General features: G+C 33.8%; 1 protein-coding gene across 1 annotated transcript; it reads left to right on the forward strand.

Annotated features, from left to right (window-relative positions):
* Positions 1–284: 284 nt before the first annotated feature.
* LOC123556563 (uncharacterized) lies at positions 285–11,710 on the forward strand. The gene is made up of 14 exons (XM_053542794.1): positions 285–486; positions 1,519–1,756; positions 2,213–2,271; positions 2,508–2,640; positions 3,056–3,193; positions 3,780–4,121; positions 4,262–4,816; positions 5,213–5,362; positions 5,685–5,873; positions 6,038–6,130; positions 6,285–6,458; positions 6,680–6,838; positions 6,996–7,490; positions 9,614–11,710. The coding sequence occupies exons 2-14, from the start codon at positions 1,543–1,545 to the stop codon at positions 9,850–9,852; spliced, it is 2,940 nt and encodes a 979-aa protein (XP_053398769.1). The 5' UTR covers positions 285–486; positions 1,519–1,542; the 3' UTR covers positions 9,853–11,710.
* Positions 11,711–12,044: the final 334 nt, after the last annotated feature.

A 12,044-nucleotide genomic window follows, 5' to 3' on the forward strand; every position in this document is an offset into this window, starting at 1 on the left:
ACAAACTAAATAATGTGTTTTAGCTTACATATGCGAAATGAAAAGCAAGACAGTGACCATATTTCACATTCTTTCTTTAAATTAGAATCTGTTGGACATTGATAAATGTTTGGACAAGGTGAAACACTATTATTTTCGCACCAAAAAGTCTTAATTGTTGACTTTGAATGTACACAATAAGTCTTATGTAATTCAACAATAACTTTCTTGTTTCAGTTTTCTCATTTTTATTTTAGTGAGCAATCCTTTGTGTACTTATAACAGTTGAAACAGTATCCATTTCATGTACCAAAACCTTGTACTTTTTTGCAGGTAAATTTTATCATACCCCACCCACTTTTTTCTAATTTCAAAGTATGCGTCCCCTTAAACTTCATAATAGTTGAACGCAATCAGAGTTTGAGATATAAGGTGAATGGTTTTGTATTACAGAGATACCGTGTTAGTGACAACTTAGGTCCTGTCCGTTGGAACTATGAGGATCAGGTAAGTACTAGCAAGTCCATAAGAACAGAACAGAACAGAACAGACCAGAACAGAATTTTATTTAGACTTGTACTTCATACATCGTCTAAACACTAAGGTTTACAATATACATATTAACGGTCATACAATTTTCAAGAAAGTAACAAACATGTTATGAACAACAGAGAAAAGAGAAAACATTATATAGTCATTATAATCAAATATAATGTAGTTAAGAAAGGCAGTGAGAATAGTATGACATGTTTACTTTTGTGATGTATTATGTATTGATAACCGAATTTCTTTTTTTAATTGCTTTTTTTTATATAATTACACACATTGATTTGGTCGAATTTAGTAATGTATGAAACTTAAAAACTGGTGGCTTTACAAAAATACTGTCGCTTAGAATATTTTTTCCTTATTTGTAGATATGGGCAGATACAAATAAAATAAAATTCATAAGCACGTAAACATGTCATGAATTAAGTGGATGAGCCTCTTGCCAATGAATGTCTATAGCAGTTACACCATGCTAACTATCATACTTATATTTGTCACATTCTGACACTAACGTCTGTTTTACCATCAATAAATGTTCTGTGACGATCTGTGTACGAAAAGAATTGGAACCACTGCCTTACCCTTGCATGATCCTAAGAGGCGACTAATAGGGTCTTAACACTTGGTTTTGCAGTAACTCTGTGATTGCAGCAGGTATACAAATTTTGATTCCATACCTCATGTTTTTATTTCGATGTAAATGAGATGTGGAACCAAAATTTATAGTCCTGTTTGGCGCTATATAACCTATACTGTGTTGGTGCGCCGTAAAACCCAAATAAATAAATAAACAAAATGAAAAAATGAAAAAAGAAAAAAAAACATATTTCCACTGGTACTTTCTTTAGAATAAGTATGGGAACAAAACAGTTTGACATATACATGATTAGAAAAACACAACCAAGATCATTCATTTCGGAGTTATAAACGTTTCGATTTTTTTTCTTCTAATTTTCTGATAATGATAGTTCTGTATCCGTCAATATTCAGTTTCAAATAGACCAGAATGATCCTATGCATGACCCAACGTATAATTTACAAGGCGAGCCGGATGCGTACATCAATGGAACGACAAACGATGACCTAACTGACATCTGGGTTCTTAGAGACGATTCTAGTCCAACATGCATCACAGCTGATGATGATGCACATAAATGTCATTCCGGGGGTTTACTGGAACACGAAACTGTCCTGGATGAACCGCAAGATCACTATGATTTAATTAACGGTATGTCAAACTGCTTACTAGCTAGATATTATAATTATTATATCTGAGATTTATTCGGCATCTTAGACAATAACGTAGTATTTTTTTTTATACATTTATGTTCAAACTTGCTAGGATATATGTACCTTGATCACATTCCCAATAGATAATCTGATCTTTGACGGATCGTATAATTTTAACCGAAAGTACAGTAAGAACAGCCTCTGCAACTCCACATGACGGGCTGGTTTGACATAAACTAGCATTTATTTTAAATAAAAGATAAAAGTAGAAGTCTGCTCCAGGAAATACTTTTGGTAATTTAAGTTAAGACAGAGGTGAATACCGCTAACTTTAATGAGTGATACCATCAACGGGTTGTAAGGTGTCCAATGCGTCACGTCGATATACATTCTCATGTTCAAGAATTTGGTGAATTCAGTATAATATTTATGTAGATCTCTATTTTTTTTTCAGACTCCGACATCGAGGAATCAGAAACCGACCTCAAGCGAATTGAATCAGCCCGACCAGATGTAAGTTAGGCAATGTATACATTTTAATTATTATGTACTGTATTTTCTTTCGCTTTGTCTTTACCAAAATCAGTAAATTGCTGACAGCTTATCTTTCATTATGAGTGGTTGTTAATAGGTTGAAAAGGTGGGCGAATGTAAGTCATATTCTTTCAAAATTGTTTGCATTTAAAATACTGCATACAGTTCTTTTAAAGGGAAGATAACCACGCACTGCACTTAATTCTATATTTCAGAGGGATCATCTAAGACCATATTATAAGCTGCCTGAACGTCGACATAACTATGAACAGATGGTCAAGATTTTCCAACCTCTCATTGTCACAAATGTAATTGTCAGACGTTTGTTACCCCATTTGCCATTTTTATGTACGTATTTTCTGAGTTTCCCATTTTTAGTTTGTTGATACTGAGTATTGTCGTATTGCTTGTAAATGTTTCAGTTGATTTCCTTTACGTAAAGGTTAACTTAACAAAAATAGCCAATCTCCTCGTTAGCTCGGATGTGCAGCTTAATAAAATTGCTAACTGTTGTGATCTTAACATGATACAGGAAAGGCAGTCATCAATAGCAGTGAGGAGCAAAATAGTTCCAAACTCCACTATTCGTCCGCGGAGCCTCTATCAATCAATCACCAATCAGTTATATGTTATTATATCTTCGTGTACATGACTGGTATTAAAGTCCCCAAGTTTATACTAAAGGTTTTCATTGTCGGGTCACCATAATTGTAAAATACTAGTATATTACATTTTTCAACTGATAGTGTATGACATTTTACAGCTGATCCAGGAAGAATTCGCACAGTAGAGGAACGAGATCCGCGTGCAGCAGTAATCTACCTTATTGATGAATTATGTTCAAACGGAAATACAGAGCCTGGTCGCTGGAAACAGTTCATCCAGGCACTCGAAAGGTGTGGTAAGCAGCTTTAGTGTACACATTTGTTAAACATAGAGGCTCTGTCGGAATACCGCAAAAACAGTACATGAGAGTCCCATTCGCACCAATAACCAATGTCTTAAATGCGTTTATTAACAAATAATATTTAAATGAAATAAGGTGAACGAACGACTTTCTTGATAGCACTATTTGCCTACAGTGATGCATCTCGACTAAGCGCGAGAGCGTTACTTCCATAACAAGGCAAGATGCATGCCGTTTCAAAGACTCACTCAAAAGTTAGGTATAACAAGCAGCTTTACGCTTATGTCTTTTGGTAATATAACTTTTCTTAATTGAGAAATGTACTTTTAATGAACAATGGTGAACTTTCAATTTAGTTGAATTTTATCCGAAATAAACAAACAAAAAATAATTACAAAAAACTCATACAAACAAACGACAAAAAAAAAAAAAAAAATTTTGCTGCATAGATAGTAGTTCATAAGCACGAATTCTCAAGCTCTGATAACAAAATCGGAAAATCATGCCCCTGTTCAAATGCTATGAGTCAATACTGAAAATTTTATTCGAAACTTTAAATGAAACTATTTTCTATTCGAAGGATACAAATACATCGTAGAAACTTTAAGAGGGCAAGAACCGGTAGATCACACCTACCAAAGAGAATACTTAAAAATAATCACACCAGTTCTTCGAGAACTTATTAACCCTTCCGAGCTACTGACCATCCTCTGGGCGTGTGATGTTATATCCAATGAAGATAAAGAAGAAATCGGACAAATAGAACGAAACTGGGGAGCCCTAGCGGCGGCAGACAAACTACTCGACTTGGTACCTAGACGACACAGGTTTTGGTATGCTCATCTGGTTGATGCTCTGAAAACAGCTGGTAGAACGGATGCAGCTGAAATTTTAGCAATACCTGAAATTCTGAACTGCAAAGGTCAGTATCAGCATTTATTATATTCTGGTTTCCTATTTGATATTCTATTCACGTATTGCTTTAACATGTACTGAAAGGTGACACTGTTATAAATTTGAAATGTGTATGTAAATGTGCTATGTACCTCATCATTCTTACAGAAGAAAAAGAAGAATCCAAAATACAAACTGCTTGCAAAGTTGAAGGCAACATAAATGGTCTGTCGTTAGAAATGCCTGACAGGGAATACTTGGAAATGGATGAAAGCATGAAAGGTACCGTACCTGACAACTGTGAATACTTAAACTGCGATGAACTTTATTCAGAAGGTGAAAGTGAACAGTTGGACGCTCTTTATCTTCATATGCGTCTTCCAAACAATCATTTTGAAAGCATATCTTGCAACTCTGAAAGGATATCTAGACATACAACACAAGTTAATCAAACAGAGCAACGGGATGAGGAAATTGTTTTTGGTGAACTATATAGTTCATCCGATATCGTAAACAAATTTCCGTCAGGAAGTTTGTTGGAAAATGGTCAGAAGGAGTATCTAACGTATATTTCAACCGAAAATCTGGCAAGTTTTGCCAATCAAAATAAAGATTCGGGCACAGGTGTAAGCAAGACGAATAATCGGTCTGACATATACAAGTATGAGCCTCCGCTACCAGCGTCAACGGCACCAGGGACCCCAGGACAGCAGAATGTTCAAGGTATCGTATCTACGTTATTGTTAGTTAACTTGAGTTATTTCGAATTTACACTTCTTCTGAAGGTTCTTGAGTTATTATCTGGAGTATTCAAAAGAAGTTAGGATAGTAATAAGCATAGTCTTTAATAACACATTTTTAGCTTTGAAGAAAATTTAATCTCAAAACATCAGCCAATAAAACAAACATAAATGGAAATGTGGACATGAGGAAAACTTCCCATTGAAAAGTTTTATGTAGAAAGAAAACAAGAATGCATGAATTACTGTCGGTCAGCATTCATAGCATAACGAAAGCTTTAAAATTAATCCGAAACTCTTTAATTTATCGCTTACTAAATCGCAATATGTTCTTCATTTGTTTTATCATGAGCTTATTTAATTGTTATTTAAATTACAGATAACTTTCGTATGGATTATGAAATAGATAACAACAGTAGTATAGCAGATGACATAAGTGAGACGAGCAGTGTTGAAGTTGTGAAATTACCAGTTCCTGAACGTAAAAAATGCCATTTCCCAGAACACACGGCAACTTCTTCTGAAAAAGGTAAAACTGTCTAGACTGTTTTATAATTCGTGGCTTAAGTAATGTATTACAGCAAAATATCGATCTGGACAAACTGTTTTAAAACTAATTTTACCTTTTTGCTGTGTCACAGGTTTCAATAAAATATTAGTGCACAGTTTGTTTTTAAAATACCGATAACATTTAAATGATGTGTAGGTTATGAGTACGTCATGCAATTATTGCGTCATCGAAATCCATTAGATTTTCCCGACAATATTACCAGTAATCTACTAATACGTATTTCAATTTCAAAATAAATGTCTTGCACACATTAAACCGTAGCATTATATATTTAATTAAGTCAAAGTACTAAATAAACCACCGATACCGACTCCCCGAAAAAGAAGAAGTCTAAGGGAAGCCACTGTTCCAGCGAATCAAACCTTTGTAGATGTTCAGTCCTTTAGTGCGGGAGAAAAGGAAGCTGATGTTCGTGTAACTACTCCAACTTTGGTTGAAATTGAAGAAGATAAGAAAACAAGTTCTGAAGGTAAACTACGCAATATAAACACTGCAATAGTAAACGAATTAAGAGCTTGGCAAAGCTTTAACAGGAAATTTATTGCCATTTACATAAGTATGATACGTAAAGCTTATGTTTATGTTAACTGTAAACAAAAAATATTTAAGATTATGAAAATATATTTATTTCAGATGGAGAAGAAACACATATCAAGAAAATAATAGGTGATCTTGGAGATACACCAATATTGGTGGAGGAGGAAATTGAGTCCACCACATTTGCAGGTCAAGTTATTGTTTTCATATTTACTTTCGATACTAAAAAAATAAAACGCCAAAGATTAATTCATGAAATATTATTGGGAATTTGAAATGGCATCGATATTGTCTTTATACATTCTGCTTTAGATTTACATATAAGTTTCTTTCTGTTTTATAGGACCTAAACAGCCAGCTCGTGCTAAAGTAAAAGCATCTATTTTTAAAAGAAGGAAAAAGTGGAGAAAATTTCAGCGTTCTAAACTCACTAGCAGACGAAAGTCTTTGCATATACCCGCTATGCTATTCCAGCAGAGCCAAACTGATGCCTGGATGCTGGATAAAGGAAAACAAGGTTGCATTTAAAATGACGAGTCAAAATTAACTCTCAGAATATGCAAAGACTAAAGTTGAAGTATGTTTTACAAAAATGTAATCAAAGTTTTTAAAACTCAGTTTTTGATAAAAAAAAACATTTGGTAAATACCGACATTCAAAATTGAAGATTTTCATCCAAATGATAAACTAAAGGGAGATTTGAAGCAAGTTTTACAATGTATAGTTGATGCTTTTTAGGAAAGGCTCTGCTGAATCGTGAACGGATGGTGACCCCTAGAAAAGGCAGAAACCATGTAGAGGAGGTGGATGAAGATTTCAAAAGTAAAAGCTTACCCACAAACCTTGGAAAAGTCTTGCAAATCGAAGACAACACAAGTGCTTTAAAAGAAACAACAGGTATAAGAAACAAATTTCTCCTACTGGAACAGCTTTACTTCAATCAAAATTCTATGTCCTCAACAAAGATTTATATTTACCAGTTGTAAAATTATAAAATGAAAATATTTCACGTGAATGCTACTATATCGATTTCGATATTTTAAATGATTTTCAGGAAATGGCGAAAACAAAGGAGAAACCTGTGATACCCAGTTGTACTACTCAGAACCGTTTAGATGTCATAGGGGGAAAGAAGATGAAGATATTTTCACTACTGTTGGACAAATTCGTCCAACTAAGTCACGACATTCCGGAAATATATCAACACTCCAGCCTTCATTTACGATAAAACAAAGACGAAAGTCGGAAACAGATGAACTTTTAGAAATACTAGAATCTTGTAGTATTAAAAGTAACGAGGATGCTTGCAATCTGAAGAGTAATGCAGAAATCAAAACAATTTCAAAAGAAAACTTAGATCCAAAGCTTAGAAAAAATTTAGAAAAGGTAAGAGACTTGGAATGTAAACTGAACCATTTGGTGCATGACGGGAAAGTTTTGGAATGGAGACTACAGTTACAAGAAGATGTGAATGAAATTCTAAAGCGTAATAGACAAATAGCAAGCAAACTTGGGGTCAAAGAGAAGGAAGCAAAGGCACTCGAAGCAGGTATGATACTTATTGAGTAAAATCTAAATCCTTTAATACTGTAATTTATGTCATCGGCTCACAGGCTAAATATAAACATATTATATATTGATAACAATGTATCAATGAAGTTTTTTTTCAGCGATTTATGTAAATATATAACAGAATGACTATCAATTTCATACAGGAGACAATTTTGAGGGGTGAGGGGTTGGAATGAGGTCCTTAAAATTAATAAAAAGATGCTTCTGTTATTACTTTTATTGAACCATAAAACGAAAACTCATCTTTGTTTTAATGAAACAGTAACAACAGTTATGTTTTGTTTCACGTGTGACTTTAGGGATCTACTTTCCGGATTTTATTTACTTCACAACAGCGGGTGTTAAGTGCTGTGTGGCGGCCGTAAAAAGTCGCCCGACTTCATCTCAGTGTTGTTATTTTTTCTGGTCCTTCGGGATCATTGATTTCAACTCGTTTAGATTTGAAGATTGAATACTGCTTAAGCCGGTGCTAGGGGGCGTGGGCAGTGTTGCATTTTCCATTACTGCTCATGAACAGACTCAGTCAAACCGAGTCTGCAATTTTCACTGTTTGCCTTGTTCTAAGTGCTTCCGAGGGATCTACTTTCCAGATTTTATTTATAGCCTAGCATAAAATCATGTCTTATACATGTATATTATATTCCCTGGGTCTTATTTGTTGAAAAGACAGATTTCATTCACAAGTATGCTTTTCATGAAAAATAAAAAAAAAAACTTTTTTTTATTTTTTGTTTTATACATTAAACTTTCACGGTTTGTTTTCTCAGTCTTTCTTCATGTGCCAGATAAAGAAATTCTCTATTTTTTAGGGGATTTCACATGCACATAGTAAATGTACATGCTGGCAAAGAAAAATAAACACATTTTAAATACATAAACTGACGGTATTTTACACGTTTAGTGTCTTGCCCATATGCATATTTTTGCTCACCTAAACATTTTATGCTCGGGTTTGAGCTATTGTGTTCACTTACCGTCCGCCGTCCGTTCATACTTTCTTCGAGCAACATCTCTAAATCCGTTTGGTTGAAGTTGATGAAATTTGGCGTGGTGATTTGTTACATCTCTTCAAACTTGTTCAGATGTTTCCGCTTAGTTGCATGTAGGGACCGCCTGAGTTTAAATAGAAAATTTTCAAACAACATTCTTGAGCTATAAATTTCACACAAATGTTCCTTTGGGGACACTCTGCTAAGATTGTTTAAAGTATGAAGATTGGCTTTAAATATGGCCGCTAAACTGCGTGGTAATTTTCTCCTGTATGTATGTAGTGAAAACTTTAAAAACATCTCAAAAGTCGATGGCACTATTTTGAAATAATTTTTCACAGAAATGTTTCTCAGGTGACCATTCACCAGCCATCTTGAAATGTCAAAAAAAATGGTTGCCTGGGATGGGTTTAGACATCCCTAAATGACCCTATGGAAAACTTTGAAAACCTGATCATCTCAATCTGAGGCCATATTTCACAATGATTTAGTAGAAACGTTATGTGCTATACCCGTTTGGGCTGTGAAACTGGTAAGCCATAAAGGGCCATGGTGGCCATCTTGTTCGTACTTTAACCTTACCAAGAAGTATTTATTTTGATTTTTATCAGCACAAACTTCTATCAAAACAAATGGTATAACTATGAAAGTTCTAACAATTCTTCTTTCAATCGCATTATATCTTAGATTGTTGATATTTTTTTCCAAATAAGCGAGAATTTTCATACATTTATTGTTAGTAATGAACAATGAGGGACAGTTAGGAATTTTGCTGATTATAAAAAGTTTCAATAGAAATAGCAGCGCTTCAAGAACGCAGTCTCACCAAAACTAACCCCTATAGCCGTGCGTGCGTACACATTCAAAGTAGAAACTAGACAAGTACAAATAAAGGAATACAATTGGGCATCCAATATCATATCTTCCCATTTTAATGAATCAAAATTGACTCAAAATAAAAAAAAGTAGTATTATCAGGCAAGCGTTACTAAATGAAAATTGAGACTTCTATTTAATTATATTTGTTACGTTTAGAGAAAATCTTCCACATACTTTTGAGACAAGTATAAATGATACTTACTAAAAGTAAAAATAAACATTATTGTTTTAGCTATATCTGGCGACATGATGGATCCTGAGGAATTTGTTCCTGCGTGCAACCTGGAAATATGTACAAGCGGTAGCTTATCAGAGAGCGAAAACAGAACTTTGAAAACTGAAAATATCCCGAAAGACAGGGATGGTTTGACAGAAGATTCAACAGCAGTTTACATAGCAAGGAAAGAACTTCAGCTAGAAAATATTGACAAAGATTCTGCATTCTACTCCAAATTTACAACGAAGCTATAATCTACGGAAGCGTCATTGGGCCGCTTGTGTAAAATAATCAAAGTACTGATAGCACAATACTGATTGAAGGTGATTTATGTTAGTACGAGTGTGAAAGGAATCTATTCCAAAAATGGCACAAGCGCTAACAGCGCCTTGATAGTTAGAAACCCAATACATATAGGATTTGAACGGCTAACCATATCATCAATATGATAGGCCTACTGCGATTTAGTGATATATACAGTTATGCATTCAAACCCACTGTATAGTAAAAAGATATTAGGTAAAGACATGCAGCCGATAGTTATTCATAGTAAATTACTGCGCCATTGGTAAATACTAGTATTCAAAGTATGTTGAACTTTTTTTACTGGTCTTGAAAGTTTGTGATCAAGTCCGCGGCTGCCTCAAAGATGGTGATAGAATAGGACAAATATAACGATAATGACGTCTGAGATGGTAAATTATTCCACATTCTAATAGGTTTGCCTCCGTTAAAACACACATACGCTAGAATAACGTCACGTTAACGTACGGTAACGTCAAAGTTTTTGTTGCGACCAGAACAGAGCGCTACTTTTTGTATTGCTGTTTTAGATTAAAGGCATAATAGAATTGAAATAATTGATAGCAATCTCGGGCGGTAATACGTCGTACAAATAATTTCACGTGAAATTATTACGCCCGACTTACGACCGCCCATCGTGCATAAATAGTGTTAAAGCACTCTTTTGCTATAAATTATTTCTTAATTGAACTACATTGTATAGCGGATAGATACGAAATAGTTGTGAGACAGTCAATTCTGCGCGGTTACACAGAGAAGAAAATGGACTTAGTACAACCATTGGGGTACAGAACAAACTAGTTACTGAAATATAGGTTAATCATTGTCACATAGTTCTTTCTCAACATTTCCACTTTTCCAGGTCAAAATATGAATCTATCAGTTACCAGTTGAATAAATATAGGTTGCTACCTGGCTTTATCTCGTCATTTACCGTTCAAAATGTATAAGCAAGTGTTTTTGTATAAACTGCTTCGTCTTTTTACAAAAACCTATGTGTATATATACTTGATATACTTTTATTTCGACATTTATAAGTTAAAAAGTAGAAAAGCACTATCAGATAGTATTATCCTATCACTTACTCGGTTTTTAAATGTCGGATGCACATGTTATGTTTTCATAGAGTTATTAACTGCATACAGAAAGAAGGATCGATATTTCATGTTTGTTTTGTTTTTTGATTCAAGCATTTGGTTATATGTTTGTATTTGGAGCAGCTGAGACTATCCTAACTAGTTGTCATACAGTGTTTTTCAATTCAATTCACTCTGAAGGACAAACATCAATAAATTAAAAAAAATTATATTTAGTACATTGCTTCCTGTCACTTTTTGGAGATTGAATGATATCACTTTTAGTTCTGTGTAACATTTTTGCATATCCATTATTTCGCTAAACTATTACAGTCGAACGTTTTCCATTATATTATTATAAAGTGTTATACATATATTTTCCATTATATTGTTATAAAGTGTTATACATATATTTTCCATTATATTGTTATAAAGTGTTATACATATTCTGTACACAAATTTATGTGTTGATTATTAACTCAGTATTAGCATATAATTATAGATGGTATAAAAGTCAGAAAATCAGAATAGTTTCATTTTTGTTTTGCCTCTTTGGCTTCATATATTACATTTGTACATTTCAATCTATTGTCAATCGGTCACAGTTCAGTTTGAAAGTTATAATTGCTCAGTTTACGTTCATATCTATTGATTTTTTTATTTTGATTTTTATATTGTAATTATTTTCCTAGCAAACTATTTATGCACTTTGTAATAAAGAGTGGAAACTAGATCTAGTTATATTTATTACTATAAACTGTGTTAATTAGATTACCCAGACTGATTGACATCCTTTCTAATACGGAGTCTGCTATTATTTAGCGTGGTTGCATTTAATGATTCAAGAGGAAGTGAGAAGATTTCAAAAGTAAACGGAAAACAAATCCAGGAAAAGCCTTAAAAACCCATGACAACACAAATCGTTTGAAAGAAGCAACTGGTAAAAATAGTATTTGTTCTGTATAAGATTTTTCTTTGCCAATTAAACAAACGTTCGATAATATTCCTCATATTCTATATAAAGATTAAGCGAAATAGTGTCGCAGCGGTGCTGACAATCCGGGTTT

Source organism: Mercenaria mercenaria, chromosome 5 (genome assembly GCF_021730395.1).
Source record: "Mercenaria mercenaria strain notata chromosome 5, MADL_Memer_1, whole genome shotgun sequence".
Taxonomy (NCBI): Eukaryota; Metazoa; Mollusca; class Bivalvia; order Venerida; family Veneridae; genus Mercenaria; species Mercenaria mercenaria.

Bases quoted from the DNA above. Each gene is read 5' to 3' on its own strand.
- LOC123556563 (XM_053542794.1), top strand. From the start codon at position 1,543: ATGCATGACCCAACGTATAATTTACAAGGCGAGCCGGATGCGTACATC. The intron at 2,272-2,507 runs GTAAGTTAGGCA...TCTATATTTCAG, and splicing joins TTGAATCAGCCCGACCAGAT to AGGGATCATCTAAGACCATA. The intron at 4,817-5,212 runs GTATCGTATCTA...TTTAAATTACAG, and splicing joins AGGACAGCAGAATGTTCAAG to ATAACTTTCGTATGGATTAT.